We start from the raw sequence: 20,762 nt of genomic DNA on the forward strand, positions 1-20,762 counted from the left end.
CTCGTTGAACTACGCTAAAAAAAACGACGGAGCTTGCGACCATAGTTGGCCAACGATGCTTTTGTGAAACGCACCCCAGCAGGAAAAAATAAGGATTGTTGAGCCCTGGCGTTTATTAAACAGACAGAAGAGAAGTGTGCTACTACTACTGACACTTTGGTTAAGGGGACCACAGAAACCCTGTGCACAGAATTCTTTGCCTTGTTCCGAACAACTCAAAAGTTCAAACTCAACTCTCAGCGGGCCACAAAGCCAGTGAAATTGAAAGGGGAGTTTGAACTCAGAGCCACTGCTGGGAGAGAAAGGGACGGACGGGGAGTAGTTCTTGAGATGTTATTACACCGCTGAGTGCTTCAGTGACTCGGCTTCAGGCTCACGGTGGGGCCAGCTTGCCTGGATAATGAGCGGCTCGACTGGCTCAATGCTCTCTCACTCTGTGCTGGTCTGTCCAAGCCGAGCTAACGTCAGTAAAAACCCGAATAAATGCAGCGAGATCACTCACAAATCTATTCAACCAAGGAGGACAGCTCTCGGAAAACTTGACAGCAGTGAAAAACGAATGCTAGACAGGCTTTACACAGACGACGTCCTCTGCAATACAATGTCACTGCCTAGAGCAGGGTGAACCTTGAGAGGTGAGCGGCTGTTAGAAATGCAGTTTGATGGATGTTGTGTAGGATCTCAAGGAGTGAAAGTGCCCCACGCCTGCTCCTTGTGCCCCTTCTGTCTCGGGTCTAGCCGTGCCGCTGTAAAGCTGTCAGCTCTTGTCTGTTTATCGGGCAGAAAACAGAGGCCCAGAGCTCAGCAAACACAGCACTTTATTATAGACACTTCACCTTGAATACCTTCGGGAGAGCTCTGTAACACGGCTGCACATCGCAGAGCTGCCAAAACAACTGCGTTCACTCCACAATACTAAGCATTATTTGCATGATAAATGCGTAATCAGCATAATCTGGGATTATGAAGTCTGGCACATTCACCTCGGCTGAACCACACAGAGCAGGTGTTTACTGAAAGCCCAAATGTGTGGCCCTTCAAACAAAAGACAAACATACTATTGGACAATAAAAGTCTGAACATTAATTAAACGAATTCTATGATTTTATGATATTTTGCCAAACTCTGTTCCAAACTTGCACACAACCTGCATTGCAATAATTTCCCAAAATGTCATTTGTGTGAAAATATTACAAAGTCTGTAAACATGATGTTAACACAGGCCAGAGATGGGACGCGCTGAAGACGGGCGCAAAGAAAAGAACACAGACACAACAGCAGTGCAAATATTTTACAGTTGCACAGCAAGCTTGCCGTTTATGGTGCTCAAAATATAGGAAGAAAAAAATAAATATTGAATTGATGATGGGGGTTATATGAATGAATGAAACTGACTATCTTCAGTAGTTTCAGATATACAAAGGCATTTTCTTTTCCTCTGTATAAAGTAGTGTTTATTAGCGCAACGCTGCTTACCGTGGTACCCAAAGAAATCGCTGATGTTCCATAAGTGCCACGTACAGTCAGAGTGCGAATTTGCATTTTTCATTCAGTCAATTTGCTGTTTTGTTTTGTGCAGGTGTCTTATGTAGCATAAATTCACAAAGTAAGTAATAAATAAAATAAAAAATGGCAACCACTCCGAATTAGGCAGTTTGCTTGTTTAAAAAACAAAAACAAAAAAAAAACGGAATCACTCATGAAAAATGATGATTGGTGCATCACGATACAAAATGAAATGCGGTGACCCACCATTCAAAAGTTTGTGGTCGGTAAGATTTTTTAAAAATGTTTTAGAAAAAAAAAATATTACAGCTCAAAATAACTTTTTATTTTAATTTCTTTTAAAATGTAATTTATTCCTGTGATGGCAAAGCTGAAGTCTCAGCATCATCACTCCAGGTTTCAGTGTCACATGATCCTTCAGAAATCATTATAATATGCTGATTTGGTGCTCAAGTAACACTTCCTATTATTATCAATGTTGAAAACAGTCTATTTGAAATAGAAGCATTTTGTAACATTAGAAATGTCTTTACTGTTGATAAATTGAAAGTGGCCTTGCAGAATAAAAGTATTAATTTCAGTCATGTATATTCTGATATTTTGATGAATTTACTTTTCATCCTGCAGCAAAATTAATCTTAAAGGGATAGTTCAGCCAAAAATTAAAGCTCTGTCATAATTTATACACCATCATGTAGTTCTGAAAACTCTGCTCATAAAAAATTATTGAATCACTTTAGAAGACTTCGATTAAACTGCTGGAGTTCTATGGATTACTTTTCAAATACATTTATGTCTTTTAAGAGGATTTAAACTTTTGGAACCCATTGACTTTCACAATAAGGGGGGAAAAAAAAAACACCAGCAGAAACATTCTCAGACTATGATTATTTGAGTATGGAACAGCATGAGGGTGAGTAAATGATGATGACAGAATTTTATTATGGGGGTGAATTATTCTTTTAACCAAGAAGTTTTTTAAACATTGAAGCTGTGTACCAAGCTGATAGACCATCTTGGACTAGCAACAAATAAGCTTTGATGTTCCAAAATAGCTTAAGCTATATTTTCTAGCAGGGTTGTTGAAAAATTAATTCAAAATAGAGTGCATATTTGATTGCATCTTCATATACCATTCCAATAAGTGCAGTGTAATAAGTACTTCCCTCTCCCTGCCCTTTTCCTACTGAGATCCACAGGGCAGACAGAAACGAGACATGAGATCATCACATCCACTTTGACTTGTGCTTAAACCTGGGAGATGAAGAAAGAGCTGACATCTTAGCAGAGCTGTGAGCAGAATTAAAATAGTTTGTGCCTCTCGTCTCTCTAGGAAACATCACGGCCCTCCCTCCTCCCAGCTGTCCCCACTGCAAAACCTAAAATTAAACTTTCAAAGCACATTGCTACTGCTCATCCAGAACTGGAGCAGCCAGAATTTCGTTACACTCAAACACCAGTTAAAAGCGCAAATTAAGCAAGAAACAACGCTATGGGTCACTTGCAAAGGTTCCCTGAAATAACCATGTTCGTTTCGTTTTGGGGGCGGAGTAATGAAGAGGGAGAGGTGTTTGTTTGGGTTGCTTTCAAATATCAAGTGTTATTAAGAAAACACTTACTGGACCTTTAAAAGTAACCTTTAGTATAAAAAAATAGAGTTAAAAACAACATATTTCTGGTTTGGTGTTGATAAATGAACCTTACTGAACCTACTGATGGGGATCTGGGTGTACATAAAAGACAATCATGAAAGACTTGGAACAGTTTTTACAACCTTTTTTCTTAAGCATTGGTTAAAAACAAACTAGGACAGGTTTTACTGCTCGAATTAGAAGCACAAATCATTAAAAAAAAACAAATAGAGCACAAATTTTGTTTTCGTTACACATCAAAAATGAAGACGGCTGTCTGTTTCTTGGCAGTTCTCTCTTGAGATGACTATAATTAACTAGCAGGAAGCCAGCTGTGGGTCCTTTATGAGAAAGCTCTGTATCACTGTGAAGGCTCAAACTGGACGAGGACAACAGCCATGAGCAAATGCTGGGTTTTCAATCAACATAAAAGGGCAGACATTATTCTATTTCCCCTCAAAGTCACTTTTACAAAAATGCAGTTAAGGAGTAGCTTTTGATCCTGAAAAACTAGATTCAAACTCAGTTTGAGCATGATAGTCTATCAATAATGTAGACTAAAACGCTTTTGTAGAGGTTTGAAAATTGGCTACACTACCTCTTACTTCCAAAAAGATCTAGTATTAATGTGTTTCAATTGGACAGCAAATACACTGTAATCCTTTTTAAATGTTACAATAAATGTTTCAAACTTTAATGCATGCAAGTTTTTTTTAGAACCTGCTCTGATAGGGTCTAATTAACTTTCATTTTGTGTAGGAAAAAAAAACACTTGCAGGGTCCCAAATCGCATACTACTCATTCTAAATAGTATTCAGAATTAGAATTGTGCCCCCTAAATCGTAGTGTTGAAATGAGAATTCCAAAGGACACCTGGATAGTCTACTTTTTCAGGTTAGAATCTGAAGTGTCAAAAAAAAAAGTGTAAAAAACAAATATGTGCAAGATTGACGGTTAGGTAGAGAGGTTTAGATAAAGGGGTTTGAGTGATTAATAATCAGAATCTAACCTAATGAAAACATATTTATTCAATGTTATCCACATTTTATTAAAAAAAAAATTAAAAAAGTTTGGTCATTAACTTTTAAATTCATCATTATGCAAACATATGAGGAAAGTTCTCCACATGAAGGAGCCACAACTGGCAGATCAATGTGCTACTATTCTCTCCAAAACGGTATGGAAATGAAATGAAATTAAATGTGTAGGATTTTAACTGCGACAAGATGATTGACAGGGCAATTTAAACAGTGACATGTCGCATAAACCAAGCAACAGAGCTGCCCTTTAAAGATGCAACTATGACAAAATGATGTCCCAAAAAATACCTATTATTCAGCTACACATTCAAAAGTATGTCCTTTTTCTTCACAAAAACAGTACTTTTAGGGCGTATAAGTGTACGAGTAGGTGAAGTGAGATGCAGCAACTGTTACTTTGTTTTGAATAAATCGGTGGTTCTCAACACTGACACCCTGGCCTGACGCATGACGACATATCTTGTTGCTCATATTTGTTGTAGGGTAATTTTGCATGCTTAAAAATTAGTGTGATTGGACTATGACGAATTCCTTACAAAAGCATAGCTTGTTGTCTCCCTGGTCTTACTTCGCATCCTTCCTTCCCTTTTTTCCTCGTACATGCCCTTGTTACATCATATGCACTCGGGGCAACCGGATTGTAAGACGTTTTACACACTTCAGTAGGATTCCCTCTGCTGCTCTAATGGCTTATCAACAAAGACGTAGAGGGTGATCAATTTTAGCATGCCTTACGTAATGAATTGTTAATGAAAAATCCTCATGTGAGAGCATGTGGAACTGCTGGTCACAAAAGGAGCTTCACGGTTTACTGACTAAATGAAAGTGCTCAGTTATATAAGTCAATATGTAAAAGGATCTCAATACCCAATGCAGGTCTTCAGAATAAAACATCAGACTGCACCTTGTACAGTAAATAGTTGAGCTAAACAGCAGTGATTTCCTTTTCAGATAGAAATTAGCATCTTTCTGCTAATTAGTCCAAGTATTTTAAGGCATACGTCTATACGTCTGTATACCAAGCGACAGTAGAACTATGTGTTAACTAGGGGTGTAACGATTCCCTCATGTCATGATTTCGATACATATCACGATACTGAACTGATACTGATACAATATTATTGCGATACTCCAAGACATATGGTAAAAGGTTAACAAAAAATGAGCTGTTGATTAAAATGCTATATTTGGTATTACATTGGGTGTGGAAATCAATAAGCTTGGACTTGGTGCTGGTAACCCAATGCACAGGACAATGGTAACTTAATAAAAATAAATAATAAATCAAATACATTCAAGATTCTGAAGCTGAAAATCCAGATTTATTTTAGATGAATATGCTTGCACTCCGTCACTGACTCTATATTAAAATAATGCAGGCCACTTTTTACTGGTAACATAAGACATTTGGCATTATCAGGACACACAAATATTTCCCCATTGTATTATTATACATTATATATGGTAGTTTAATGTAGTACTGACACTAAAAATCTTTTCACACACATTAATTTACATATTGGGTGAACTACATATCGTCACTATCCACGCATTTTATATTGTTGCATTTTTTTATTGCGATATATTTTGACACAATATTTTGGTACACACCTAGTGTGAACCGGTAAAGATTCAGCAATAACATTTTTGTGACACAAATTTAAGAACCAGGAATGACAGGTTGTTATATATAAAATGTATTGCCCTATACTACTGTATATTATATAATTCAAAAGGCAGGTTGTAATATTATAGCTGAATCTTCTCCAGTACAAAAAAAAATAATCATACTAATAAGAGATAAAATGTAGAGATGATTAATTATTTACCTTCATTTTTCTGTTATTCCATCATAGTTTCATCACTGGGTCATTGCCATGCATGTACAATTTAGTTTATTAGTAAGTGATGGCTATTAAGAACAGCTCCGCTGTAAAGCATAATGTCATACCATTTGCCATTTGAATCTTCACAGCAATTTCCATTTAAGAACACATTAGCGGTTGATGACAAAACCGGCAGGTGGGGATAGTGAGAGGAATGGGGATGACACTAAAACCTAATAAACAGCTCTGCAGGCAGGAGAAAACAAGCTGTCTTGAGCATACCAAACATGATTCCTCTACAATCTTCCCTTCCCTGAGAGAGAAGGAATTGGTATGACATGAGACATCCATCTGCTGACCTTCACATCAGGTCTACCAACTGCTATAGCTGCCAACAAGCACGGAAATGCACACAAAAGTATCTCTGATGATCTGTAGCTGCTCCAAAGCTTATGAAGAGGGAAACAAGAAGAGAAGCACAATTTGAACATCTTAATATGAAGAATCAATGATCACACTACAAATGCTGGAACATTGAAAACCAAAGAAAGTCCAGAAAGACTCCAATTAAATCACACAATCAACTGGCAGTAAGTGCCGTGGGATTTTAGAGAAAACATCATCAACTTAAATGGATTAAACCTCATTTATACATTGCAATATCACTGGGAAAGTAATTCAAACTGAAGTGAGAAAGTACAATTTAAATTAGCCATATCATAGAAAACAAATATTTACATATTATAGATGTTTCGCTGAGGTCCAATTATAAAGTCAGTATTGTTTTAAAAAATTTTTTTTTGTTTGTAAAAGCTAACAGAAATGATGCCATTTTAAATTTTTACATGCATCCAGGGTAAAAAAAACTTACTTTTTCTCACAGTATACAATGCAGCATCACATTTTCTCTTGCAGTGTCTAAACACTAAACACCCCTCCTTTCTGAGAGCCTCTCTCCTCCGATTAGTCAGATGGCTCAGTCTGTTGTGATTGGTCTACCATACTACAGCGCGTGTTGGAAACAAATCGCCCATATGCCATATCTGAATTTCAGCTCAGAAGGCTTCCTCAGCACTTGTGATCCAAGCAGTAACAATTAGTGTCGCTTTTACCTTATCAATTCAAGCTTGAGCTGAGTCCTCATCCTTTCGAAGTGCATGCAAAGTGGATTTGCTTTCGCAGCGCAGAAGACTGTGACTTCTCGACGTGTCGACAACACAAACTAAACTATTCTTCAGCTACCATGTTTGAAGGCAGGTAAAGTAGACGTTTTTTGGCAGCCAGTGAGGAAAATTATGCAAATTTCTTACAAACCTACATAGGTTTCAGGCAGTTCAGAAATTCCATTTCTCTCACATTTTGAAACTTTTCAGACCTTTTACATTCACAAAAAGCAATTTAACACGCTACATGACAGGTACAATGGGGCTAAAGGCGCACTGGGGTAAAACACACTAGAGGGCACAAAAATTCAGCTCAGCACTTTTCTTAACAACCGCTTTTTATGATGCATGTGGAAATTTGGCTAATCTTAGACACGATCGCGGACAGTTATGCAAAGTTGATTCTGTGCTAATTTGATCTAATATTTAATGTTTTTTACAATGTTTTAGATTTATGCAGCACGCTTTTTCACTTGGTCTAATGTTACACTAGACTGCATTTTAGTTTGAAAGTTATGTTATTCTATGTGTTAGTTTGTCTGTATGAGATTAGCAGTAAGCTAGATCAACATTAGAATAATATACTGATCTTATTCTAACATTTCATCATGTTGAGCTATATAACATTGATTAGATTTATGTACGTTTGCTCACCTGTCTAATATGCAAGAGTGTCAAGTCGAAGTTAGTCGACTGGACTAACGACGTGGAGCTCTTGGCATCTCGAAAACGCCACGCTGATATTAATTCCTTTTGTCCCAAAGTCTGCTTGCCATGGCCCATAATATTTGAACAAAACAACAACAGCGTGAGCGTGCCACTAGACGTAATGACGTTGTCCATGTCTGTCGCCATGGTTACTATGGCAGTACGAGTGGAAACCAGGGATAACGCGGATATTACGTCATTGACAGGCGACAATGACCATGGACGAGCCATTATTTAAAATTTGAATTTCTCTGAAATTAAAAATCTTTGGGAACTTTTGGGATATTGTAAGTACACAACTGAAGGAAATATATCACACTGTTCCAAGTGATTTTTGGATATTTTATTACAAAAATCTTACATATTGTACCTTTAAGGCGGGCGTACACGGTGCAAATTCTGACGGTCGGAAGATCGTATGTCCATGCACACTTTACGAGTGAGTTTATCCGAAAATCGTACGGAGGCAGTGATATACGACACGATTTTACGACCTGCTGAATTCCAAAGAAATCGCACGAAGTTCCGCGCCAAAAACTGCATTTAAAATATTGATAGAAGCCGTGATTATTTTGCTACATATATAGGCTCGTTTTCAGCACCGGGAAACAGACGTCCGGTCACCCTTGTGTGATATCTATGTGTGTGTGTGTGTGTGTGTGTGTGTGTGTGTGTGTGTGTGTGTGTGTGTGTGTGTGTGTGTGTGTGTGTGTGAGAGAATGAGTTAAAAAACTTAGTTACGGTAGGCAACACATTCAAAAATAAAATTTCAAGCTCTCTGAATGATTAATTAGCCGTTTAAACCACCTCATCATGTAAGTGTTTGCAATTCATTTTGCTGCGAGAAGCTAGCGCAGTGAACGGGGCTTGAGTGAGCTTGAGCGCGTTGTGAGTGAGGGCGCGGGTGCCAGATCCCATGTTGCCAGATCCACATAATGTAAAGGTTATTTTATTTTGTTTATCACTTATTTCGGATTTTTATAATTTCTTTGTTTTTGCTTGTTTTTCGTAGCAATATCTGGCAAAATTGTTCTGTCGGCATTAATAAAAAAAAGATTAGGCTGTAGACAAAGTGTAATTGCTGTTAGGAAGATACAAACGCAATGATCATCGTGACGTGTAAGAATCTGTAAGAAATGTATAACACTATCAAAAACAATAGTATAATACAGATCTGTATGTTACAGAATGAAATATGCCAAATACTGGCCAGCAGGAACACGGCAGATGCTGTTTAGTTAACCTTTCACAAAGTCATCATAAAAACATTAATTGAAGCAGTGTTTCTAGTAGTCCACACCATTTTCGTCTTTCTTCTGTGGATTTTCTCAGCTCCTGATTGGTCAAATTCAGATAGATCGACAAATCGGCTCATTCAACCGCACACACCTCACGAATGCAAGCCGACAGCTACCGAACTTTTTCGACATACTTAAAAATTATCGGGAGGTCGAGAGGTGCTCGGCTCGGCTCGTATCTTCCTCGCACATGATACAAGCCGCGACATGCGAGCATAACCGATTTACACGCGATTTCTCCCGAGTGAAAAAAATCATCTGCGAGCTCGTAAAACAGCACATAAAAAAATTAACAAAAAATGTAAATAAAAAAAATTAAATCACACCGTGTACGCCCGCCTTTAAAGCAAAATTTTTTCAATAACGGAAGAATATGTAAAAGTATGCTATTTGGGGTAAAAGGTGCACCCGCAACAGCTGGCTGACTTTTCCATTTGTTTACATGACCTGGTTACATTCAGATGGTAAATATCATATATCAAGTTGGGTGTCCACCTTAGAGATAATAATCATATTAAAAAAAATATGATATTAATCATATCATATGATAAAATATATTTTTGTTACTACTGTAAAGCTATATTAAACTACGATGGGATCTCATTCAATGCTTTCAGAATCTTTATTTTTTTTAAATTGTGTTTCTCTATTTTTAAAATGAACATTTTAATGACAGTATATTATTGAACAAAAATTATTTTTTATTTATCGAAATTAACCGAAGATAGTACAAAGTTTAAATAAAGTGATTGTTTTTAACAAGTATTAACTTACACACTGATAAAAAACATTATTTCAGCTAAATTAGCTAAATAGGTAGCAACAATTTGTTCCTTTTGCCCCTGGTGAGCCTTTTAACCTTTCAAACATTTATAAGATTTTTAAACAAACCATTTTTATGATTTATTTTCACCATAGAATGTAAAAAAAGATGGACGACGCCCCTTCGTTCTATTCCATTGGTGAGAAGTGAAGTCGCCATTGTCCCGATATGGCGCTGACATCTTGGGACTTGAGTCTGCGCAGTTGCGATTTGGGGACCAGACATGTGCAGTAGTGAGCAGGAAGTAAAGCCGTGAAATCAACGTCCCGCTCTGGTCCCGCCCTCACTTCGCTGAATCAAGCGTAAGCACACGCCTCTGCTGCAGAACAAACCATTATGTCGGTGTGAAATAATAAATTATAGAAATTTAGATATTAAATTTAAAGCTCCAATCTCCTCAGTCCTCCAAAGATCCCGAAAAAAGTCTGTTGTTGCTTCAGTAACGACTTTGCCCAGAAAACCTGTCAATCACAGCTGTCAATCATGTACGCCACATCACCGTTTTTATAGCATCAAATAACTAACTAAAAACAAACTTATTTTAAAAACAAACACTTGAAATTACATCGGCGTGATGAAAACTACAGTAAATGACAGAAACTATCTTTGGAAAAAAGATATGTGAAGTGTAATTTAATTGTTTAGTTGTTCTCACGTCCCATTGAATAACACAGGGAGGCGGGGTTTATGAGCTATACTAGGACCAGTCACCGGGGGGCGATCGAGACCCTTTGGCTTCACTTTTCAGGGCTTGTGCGGCACGCTTGATTTTCACACAAAATCTGTTGCCCCATCAATGTTCAACAAAGCATTTTTTTTCTGCAATCATACTCTATGGGAGTAGTAAAAATCTATGTTTTTAAGGTGTGCCTTTAGCACCATTGTACCCTCATATCCGAAAAAGCATAACAGGTGCACATTAAATTTCAATGCCCCTTTCTCATTTTCAATGCATGTGAAAAAAAAAACCACGGTGCTCTGATGCATGTACACACAGAATGCGGGTTTGTTGTCAGGTCAAATATAGTTTCCAACTGCTTTTGTTCATTCATAACTTTTAGCTCTCATAGCAAAGCACTGTTTTGTGAACCCATCACATCCTAGAACAAAAAATCAGCTAGGAAAACAAATGTCTGCACTGAAAATAATCAAATCAACGGGTGCTACCCATTCGCTGTAAGCAGAACAAAACAGATTACAAAATCCCTAAATTTATAAAAGAGCAAACTTTCACATCACACATGAAAAAACTGAAGCATATCAAAGACTCTTTCACCATTTTCTGTGTGACAAGCACATCCCAGCAGGATTAAATCAATGCTACGCAGAGCACAGATTAGCTCAGGAACTTCATCTGGCAAAGTCCAGGCAAAGCAAAGAAGCATCTGAAGAAGGATGCTTGTGAGCTTTAATTATCAATGTGGAATCCTGTGTATCCTACAGGCTTCACTCACATTGCTGACTTTAGTCAGGCATCTATAGAGCAGAGCTGGGTGACAGCATGGGAAGGTGTTATTAAAAAATAATCTTCAGCCCCCTTCCCACAAACCTACTGTAATTGTTATCTCTTCAGCACTATACTAACCCACCAGATACCAAGAAGCTAATGCAATTTTCAAAACGGATGTCAATAGCCCAACTCAAATTCAAGACCCATGCTTAAGAAATTAGGCTAATTCTTATCAGGGATTTTTGGTGTATAACTATACCTTTGATCAGTTTCTTTTTCGTCACTAAACCAATTTACTCTTGCAATTTTGTCACAATGATTCTACAGCTACATTAACGAGCAATGGATTTGGTTATGCAGTACTGTTCAAAAGAAATTAATTTTATTCACCAAGGGTGCAATGAATACATTTATCAAAAGTGAGCTAAAACATTTTCATTTGAACTGTTTTCAATGTTGATTATAAGAATTGTTTCTTGAGCATCAAATCAGCATTTTAGAATGATTTCTGAATGATCATGTAGCACTTCTTGTGTTGTTTATTGTTAGATAGTGATATAGTCTTATTGTAAGCTGTTCATGTTAAGTCTTGAAATGCTTTGCGTTCACTGTAAGCTCAAGTAGTTTTACTTATTTATTATCGAGCAAAACACTGTAAAATGGCAGTAAGATGCAATACCTATAAATAAAACATGCAGCCAATGATGCATTTTGAAAGACTCTTTAGCTAAGCCGGGCATCATCTTTATTTAGACAGGATTTTGATGAAAATTAAACTAATACTCATACATCATAAACAATTTAAACATTCATGCTCCAATGGCAAGGGGTCATCTCTGTGCTTGCCGGGGATTGACGGTCATTAGGAGTTAACAAGGGCTTCCCCAAGCCCTCTGATCTCACGCTTCGAAGAAAAGAAGGTTCAGCTATAATGACAGGAAGATTTATAGGACTGATTACTCTGTGTCAAAGTGACAAGCCGTAATCCTCTACGCTCTGTGCAAGTTGCAATGCTTGAAAGATGGAGACAACGAAGACTAACCATTCAGTCGTGAAATAACGAAAAAAACAAGGTTCTTCCCCACAACCCATTGGCACATAGTAGATATAATTGGGACGCAGGCTAAGATACCCAGGGGACCAGGCAGTTACATAACTAAAATAACTTGCTATCCCGCTCTGAACTAGACGAGCAGAAAATGAACCAAAAGGAATCCTGTGCCTGAGCTTTACTCTTGATTAGGGTGGAAAACTTTGATTGGGATGCGTTTATTTGGCTTTAAGCTGAAATCAGTTTGTTTCAGCAAACAGAAGCCAGGAAGTCCATCAGGATTTCTTTCCCAGACGCATGTGGTTTGTGAACCACAGTGGTGGAATTAAAGGCAGAATGGAACACACATGCAAGCTAGGTAGTCTGATTGGTTGAAGAGTGTCAGGTTGAGATCCTCCAAATATCCCCTACAGCTCTTTAAATCCCCATCATCAGGTCTCATTGAGCATTTCATTTTGTCAGACTAAAACCGGACAAATGAAGACTCTGTGAGACTTCAAACCTAATCACAAACTAATAGGATCACATGTAAAGGAATGGATCACTGCCATGAGAGTGTAACCTGCAGCATATGTTCAGATCTTAACCCACTAAAGGTGTCATCAACAAAATTATCCTCAGTGTGAGAAGACTATTAGGAGCTCAGAGTCCAAGGACCATTTAATCAACTAGGTTTAGGCAACTGTCGCTCATGCATCTTTCTGATAAATCTATCAAAACAATCCCCTACCTTGCATCCAAACATAAGTGAGATGGTGCTGTTGGTGCATGCTACTTTACAGTGGCACAACATTGGCGAAAAGCAATCCAAGTTTTTGATGCTGGGAGACATTCTGCGCCAGGGCAGTGCAATCCATCAGCGATTGAGGTGCCCGCCAATTGCTTCCACTAGCTCTGCCCGCTGCCTGCTCTTGACGGGCACCCTCATCTCTCGGCTCGGTCCGTGGAAAGGGGAGCAGAAGCGGCGACGTGATGCCTTCATCCAGTGAGCCCTTGTCAGTTGAGTCCACGGCTCTTCCTTCCTATCTCTTCGCTTGACTTGACTCAATCGGTCCGACAGATTAAAGCGGTCCTGAAGAGAGCTGTACTTGCGAGAGCTCTGGAGGAGCCATGCTGCCTGCCGTGAGCAGGGGGTGTTGCGATGGGAGAAGGAGGAGGAGCAGGAGGAGGGTTAAAGGGCAGCGGAGTGCACGGGGTCTCGTGTCACAACGCGAGGGACTCTCCGCGATCCATCAGCACTGCTGCGCTTCCACCTACTGCAAAAGAACTGCTGCCATGACTCGGAGGAAAGAGGAGCAGGCTCGGACGGTCTCTCACTCAACTATCCAAACAAGACGCACAGAGCGGTGCGAGAGAGAGAGAGAGAGAGAGAGAGGAGAGGTAAGCAGACTGGAGGGGGAGGGGTGAGCAATAGAATCAAGCTTATTACACAGTTCACTAGAGAGAAACTGAAGAGTTTTTAAACCGAAGGTTGCAGCATTCAGAGCAGGGAAGGGGATAAAAATGATCCGGGCCATTTGGAGGTGAAAAGCGGGGACACATAATGCTTTCTCAACAAATTTACAATCACAACAGAGAAGGAAAGATACTGAATCAAAAGGCAGCTAGTATGACCTCTGATGTGCAGTTATAAAATCTGTATGAAATAAAATATGTCAGTTAAAAATCCAATGATCTGAAACCGATGACAGTAGTTCATCATACAAAAGGATGCTTCATGCATTCCCATGGCGGATAAATAACTAGAACCAACTGTTTTCTTGAGTTAAACAAAGTTCTAAACATGTACTTGTGTTTTCATATTTTCTCTGCCTGTAGCCTAATATGAGTAATATTTCATGTCTGCATTACTATACTGTGCTCTGGAGAAATAATACAAAACTTAAAGCACCCTAGATGCTAATTTACCCACCGAGGTAAAAGTAGTTAGAAGAAATATGCATGTCAAATATAAATCATGACCAAAGAATTACTGAGGTGCTTTAAAGGGAGTGTGACAACCCTAAAAGGCTGCATGATTTGGGGGAAATATTGAATTCAGATTTTTCTGATAAAAATTGCACAATATAAGGACTGCACAATATAATAGTAATAATAATAATTATTATTATTATTATTATGAAGATTATTATTAAATAAAAAAATTCAACAACATAAAAAGGATTATTTCAGAATAATAATAATACAACAATAATTTTATTTTGAGTTTTTATTTTGGCAGAAATCCACAGGGAACCGTTAAGTCTACTCTTTTCTGGACAATAGCCAGTTTATAAGCACTCATTACAAGTTTGTGAGGGTAGTTGGTGTATGTTGCGTTCCCAATTGCCCATTATAAGCAACCCAAAACTTACGATTCAGAAATTACTTTACTTAGAACAGAGTTGCTCTGAAACACCGAATTAAGAGTTGCTCGCATACAAGAGAACATAGTGCACTGCTTCACTCTGAAACACACAGCGCATATGTTTATTTAATTAAATTGCAGCATTTGGGATTGGATAAATCACACTAAACCATATTGCGATATAGGTTTTATTCCAATTAATTTTAATTTTAATCTCGCAGACCTAAAACTCTTGAGCCTCAAATAGACAACCTTTGGCTGATAAAGTACATCAAAGTGATCAAACCAAAGGCAAAGCAGAATTCCATGGACATGTTGCTTGAAAAAAAATCCTGTCCTAACTTTAAAAAGGAATGGCCAATAGTTTAATAGATACCATTAAATCTTAATTTTGGTAATTATGAAGCATTGGTATAGCAGCCTGTAATAAATGGGAGTGTGATTGTTTCTCCTCTGCCCCTCCTCCCTCCTGCCACACTACATCATCTGAACTGTTACATCATCAGAGTGCAGGGAGGCATGCAGATCCCAGACTACTACAGCACAAACACACACTCACTTAACCTCTCTATTATAAACAAAATCTGCATTTGTTGCAAGACATGGCAGCTTCATCTGGCTACTGGAGGAAAATCAGTAAAATCAACCTCTTCATTATAAAGCAAAATGCTACTTATTCCATGTAGTAGTAGTAGTAGAATTAGTAGTATTAGTAGTAGTAATAAATCCTAGTTTTCTTTTCTTTTTTTCATGCAATGTGTCCACCTGGAAACTGGGAACTAAACATGATATGCATTAATGTGTTCACAGAATTCCACTCATATTCATTCAGAGGCATATTCTTCTCATCATTAAATGTGTGCATGATCATTAAATAAAAGGCCACATACTGAATGGGCATTGCTTGTTAACGGCCAAGACATCGTAAATATAAGAGCCAAAGATTCTCTGGTAAAAATATTATAGTTTTTTTTTAATGCATTAAGAACAGAAACACTATCCATCATCCAATCCTATCTTCAACAAAGTGATTTAATCTGGCAGTGTGACATTGGATTATATATACAATGACTTTGAGGAGTTCCGATCCAAAAAAATTTATTCATCCAAGGCTGAGGCTTATTATTAACTTCTAAATGAATCCCTCCCGATGAGAGTTTCAAGGAGAAAAGGACGACGTGTACGTATATCCATAAACTTGGCTTGGTGTTGAAGCATTTCTTCAAGCAAAAGTTTGTGTATTGCTGTGTGCTCAGCAGTTTCTGTGAGAACAATGAGGACGTCTCCCTATAAATTGTGTACGCAGGCTGATGCTAATCATTTGACTGCTTTGCAGAAGCTCTCAGAGAATATCTAGATGGTAGACTGCTGAATTCCCATGATACCATCAAAGAATCAGATACCAGTAAGACTGAAACGGTGTGTGCTGAGAACCATGTCCATGAAGCGGAGAGAAACTCGTCTCTCATTGGCCAGGTGAGTCTTTGTTCCAAGAACTTCCAACATTCATTTATGCTGAAATTCGTCTTTCAGTACCTGGATGCCATAACGAGAAAAGCCTATGTGATGACATGGTTGGAAAAGTTAAAAACTACAAAAGTTATCAAGGTTATGACAGATATGGTAATATACCATATGGAAAATTAGCTCTGAAAATTCAGATATTATTTAAAGGTGAAGGTGAAATTCACTACAAGTCTGAAGTGTCCATCATTATAATCAGTCTATGATGTTATAATATACAATTTTAAATAATCATTTATTTAAATAGTCACTTTAAAAATGATTTTAACAAATAAATGGCAAGTACCACAAATACATGTGAAATTTTGAAGTAGAAAAATTTAAATAGTATTTTCTTGTTAAAAATATTGTGTTATGATGACACACAGTGGTCAGATATTAGTGTCAGACCAGGAAGAGGAACAGGAATACGCTCATCAAACAATGTACCATCTAAATACCATGGACATGGTGTATGAATATTGTAATTCTACAGTTCCATGGTATTTCTATATAATACTCAGTGAGACACCAAGTACTTTACTTTGGTAAGGAATCCAGGTGACAGGCCATTCATCTTCTCTATCACATCTTAACAAAGAATGTCTGGAGGAGCTGAAGTGATGAAACCAGTCTGAAACAATCCAATTATGTTACAGTTTTGACATTAATGAAACAGAAGACAGGGAGATTTAATACAAAAGTACTCATAAATAATTTATATAGCATTACGTTGGACAAGGAGCATGTAAATATTTAAGACATATAGATTAGGGATGTGCAAAATTTATATTTTCAAAATCAATTAGTCAGCGAGTTGCCGGAACGACTAGCCGATTAATCAGTCTCATGGAGGCTCAGTCTATATATTTAGGCTGGAGTTGAGTTCCCCAGATGAGACATTTACAACAACAACAAAAAACTAGACGGAGCGCAACGGAACACAACTCGGGGTCTCAAGAGTCATTTTTAAAAGTTTACACACAGTTTATAGTTAGTTGGTCATGATTGACCATATGCAAAAAAATAATAATTATACACACAGATTGGTAATACTTTACAATAAGGCTCTGTGTGTACGATTATTCAATTTATTAGTTTTTAATCAAATTAAATTAAATTATCAATACTTTACCAGCATTTATGCATGTATATTAATGGTATTATATGCATTTAGTAATAATTATTTTAACATTTCAAGTTGTATGAATGGTCTAACATTACTGTATTGTGAATAAACATGAATTAATAACAAAAAAAGTAAATGTATAACTACAGATTCATTTTAATAAATGAATTGTTCTTCATTACAGGGTTAGATAAACTGAAATAAAATAAATGTATATAATAACCATAATAATAATATAATAACTATTTTATTTCAACTTGTGGTCAAAGCAATGTCGCATTTTCATTTAATTTTACTCGATGTATTCAAATAACAAAAACTAATAAAATGAGATAGACGTTAAAAAAATATCAGATTATATTATTAATATGACAAAAAGACAACAAAATTACTAAAACTTTAAAATGAAAACGGAAAATATAAAAATATTATTAAAAACTAGTATTACAGTGATACTAAAATAGCAATGGTCATTATGTAAAATATGGTAACACTTTGCAATTTTAACGTCTTCAGAAAAATGTGACACCAGAAATAGAAAAAATAAAAAGTGTGCTAGAAAAGCATAAAAACGCTAAAAAAAAATGGATCATGAAGAACATTTGTACCAACTCAACAGTCTCATTATTAACCTCAAGGCTAGACCATCTGTCAACTACATTCAAAAAAAGACTGCAGCTCAGCAAGCAACTAGATGAAGAAACCAACTCTTCAAAACAGTACAAGTTTCCAAGGCAAATAATTACAAATCTCCACTTATATATGCTACTGTTAAAAATAGGTACTCTGATGACACTAGCGCTGTAGCATTTGACACTGGCTGCAGGGATGCGTTCTCAGCAGGAAATCATTAAGATTGACAGCTCGTCAGGCTTCTTAGAATAACTGAGCCGCACTTAAGCCTGTTAACACTCCGGTACGGGATATACCTCGATGGGGAAATACCTCACGGGTTCATTTAAGGCCATCTAACTGGAAAAATCAAAAGGGTACCACACTTAAAATGTTGCATTTTTAGGAACATAGATGTGATGCAAGTAGTGGTCTGACAAATGACAAAAACTAGATTATTCAGTCCAGCAAGTGTTTAGCTTCTCATGCCCTCTCTTCTTTGACTTCCAGCCCACAGCAAGGTATAGAGTATGTTTAGGCCCTGTCTGCATGACTGACTCTTCCACACGGACGGTCCCACCCTCCCCGATCTGCAATCTGTCACACAGACGAACTGTTGCTTCTTCACAGACACGTGGGAGCTCTCTGGGATAGCCCTGGTAACCTATGGCGACAGCTCTCGAGGGATCACTGATATAAAGGCCTCTTTCTTTCCTACAATGCATAAAGAGCTTCAGTTTCACTTCTGGAAGAAGATGAAGAACTCCCCTCTGTGGTCAAAACGTGAAGCACAGAATCATATACAACTCGTTTCTCTCCGTTTATCAATTAACCTGTGCCATACTTTTTTATGTTGGTTTCAGTAATTCTTCAAATGGCAGAAACGGTGCCTCTTCCAAAAAAAAAAAACAACAACAAAAAAAATTTGAGAAGATAATAAACAAAATATAAGAATATAAAAAAAAAGTAAAACCAACACAGGCAAAAAGCATACACAACAGCCTTGATAATACATTAACAATAATAGTTATTATATAAATCAATAATATAATAATAGTAAGAAGAAAACCGTTAGTAGTAACAAATAATGCAACAAAAAATATGCATTTAATTGTATTATTGTAGTTACTTTTACATAAATGTAAAAAGTTTAAAAGTGCATTTTAATTTGATTTTGTTTTAATAAATAGCATGTTAATGTAAACAAAAAACGAATATTGATTGCTTTTAAATAGTGTAAGAAAAATAAAAATGTAACTACAAACAAACAAACAAATAATTGTGGGTCTAATTCCCTTATAATTCTTGTAAATAAATATCACATCATTCTCACAAATACAAGCAAATCTCATTGCTTTTTTTAGCAATTGTGTGGAGTAAACAAAACGTTCTATTTCTCAGGTGACTTCTCTAAAGTAGTGTGGCTCTACTACCATTCACAATGTCAGTTCATGCAGCAACACATACTGTCCACCGCCATTCTTAAATTTAGAGCAGCAGCGTTTCAACTTCTGAGATCAGAAAGATTCAGATTATTTTCACGTTTACTCGAAACTTGACCAGAACACAACCTGTGTTTCTCCCCCACCAAAAACTATTTCCCGGTTTCACTAGATACAGCAGAGGGCAGTGTTAAATTACTTTGACGCTCAAGGATGAGAATATAACCCACAACAGAAAAAGAAAAGAAAAGAAAGAAAAAAAGTATGGGTTTGTGTGTTCACATGAAAGACTTGAATAAGGTACCGCACACATTTCAAAATTACCTGAAAAAAGGTTTTGGGGCAAGATTCACAAAACATTTATAAGAATAACATTCTTCTTAACTGCGGTTTTCTTCTCATTTTTGTAATACTTTATATTCCCAAAAAACTTTAAGGATATTCACATCTTTATTCTAAAGATTATTGAAAAGAATCTACATAAAAATCATCATAAACAATTTAGGATAACCTGCAACTTGTCATAAATCCCCAAAAGTAAAAGTAAGATGAATTAATTGGGTTGTTTCAAATTAATTATTGTCATTAAGCAATATTTCAACAAAACACTGGCTACATATAATATATATTACTACTACTAGGAATGTGCAGGAATATATTGACAGCAGTGCTCAATGTAAACAATGATCTGTCATGATGTGACTTCTTGCTATATTCAGTAACAACTTTACAAAAACCTAGTCAAATAGACAAATGAATGCAACGGACAACTCCATCTTGAGACAAACTCTTTAAAAATAACTTAAAGTGCTGAACTCCTGTCAACTCAGTATTACACGTATGATTACAGTAATCTGACCTATGAGAGCTCAAGCTGACTCATGACTCCTTCATATCACCTCCAGCCCTTCCTGCCGCCCACACTGACACCACTCCATCAGTCCAGCCCACAGCTGTGAGCTCTCAGCAGGCGGAGACACCTCACCGTACTGCAAACACACTCACTTCAAACAGTTTGACATTGAAAGAAATCAGAATAAAACGCGTGCTGCAAGGATCACCACAAATTGTCTAAATGACACTTGCAGCTGATTTCCAAGTTTTTCCAGATTCATATTGTTTCACCACACAGGTTCTGTATTACAATAAATAAATAAATACAGAAAACAGGTCACATCCAGTGTTGAGGAAAGTTACTTTTAAAAGTTGTGTTACAATTACTTGTTACTCTCT

At 37.0% G+C, this 20,762-nt stretch overlaps 1 protein-coding gene across 14 annotated transcripts in view; it reads right to left on the minus strand.

Annotated features, from left to right (window-relative positions):
- dlg1a (discs large MAGUK scaffold protein 1a) overlaps positions 1 to 20,762 on the minus strand; it is a 143,390-nt gene that overhangs the window by 92,959 nt on the left and 29,669 nt on the right. For 2 of the 14 annotated variants that reach the window (XM_077198751.1, XM_077198750.1), the window contains exon 1: positions 13,227 to 13,466. The exons of the other annotated variants lie outside the window; for them this stretch is intronic. In XM_077198751.1, coding sequence (XP_077054866.1) covers positions 13,227 to 13,328 — 102 coding nt within the window. In that variant the 5' untranslated portion in view covers positions 13,329 to 13,466. Of the gene's footprint in view, positions 1 to 13,226; positions 13,467 to 20,762 lie in introns of those variants that run through there. 14 annotated transcript variants of the gene reach the window in all.

Source organism: Siphateles boraxobius, unplaced genomic scaffold, assembly GCF_051911475.1.
Source record: "Siphateles boraxobius isolate OS27281-9 unplaced genomic scaffold, OSU_SipBor_1 41, whole genome shotgun sequence".
In the NCBI taxonomy this organism is placed as follows: domain Eukaryota; kingdom Metazoa; phylum Chordata; class Actinopteri; order Cypriniformes; family Leuciscidae; genus Siphateles; species Siphateles boraxobius.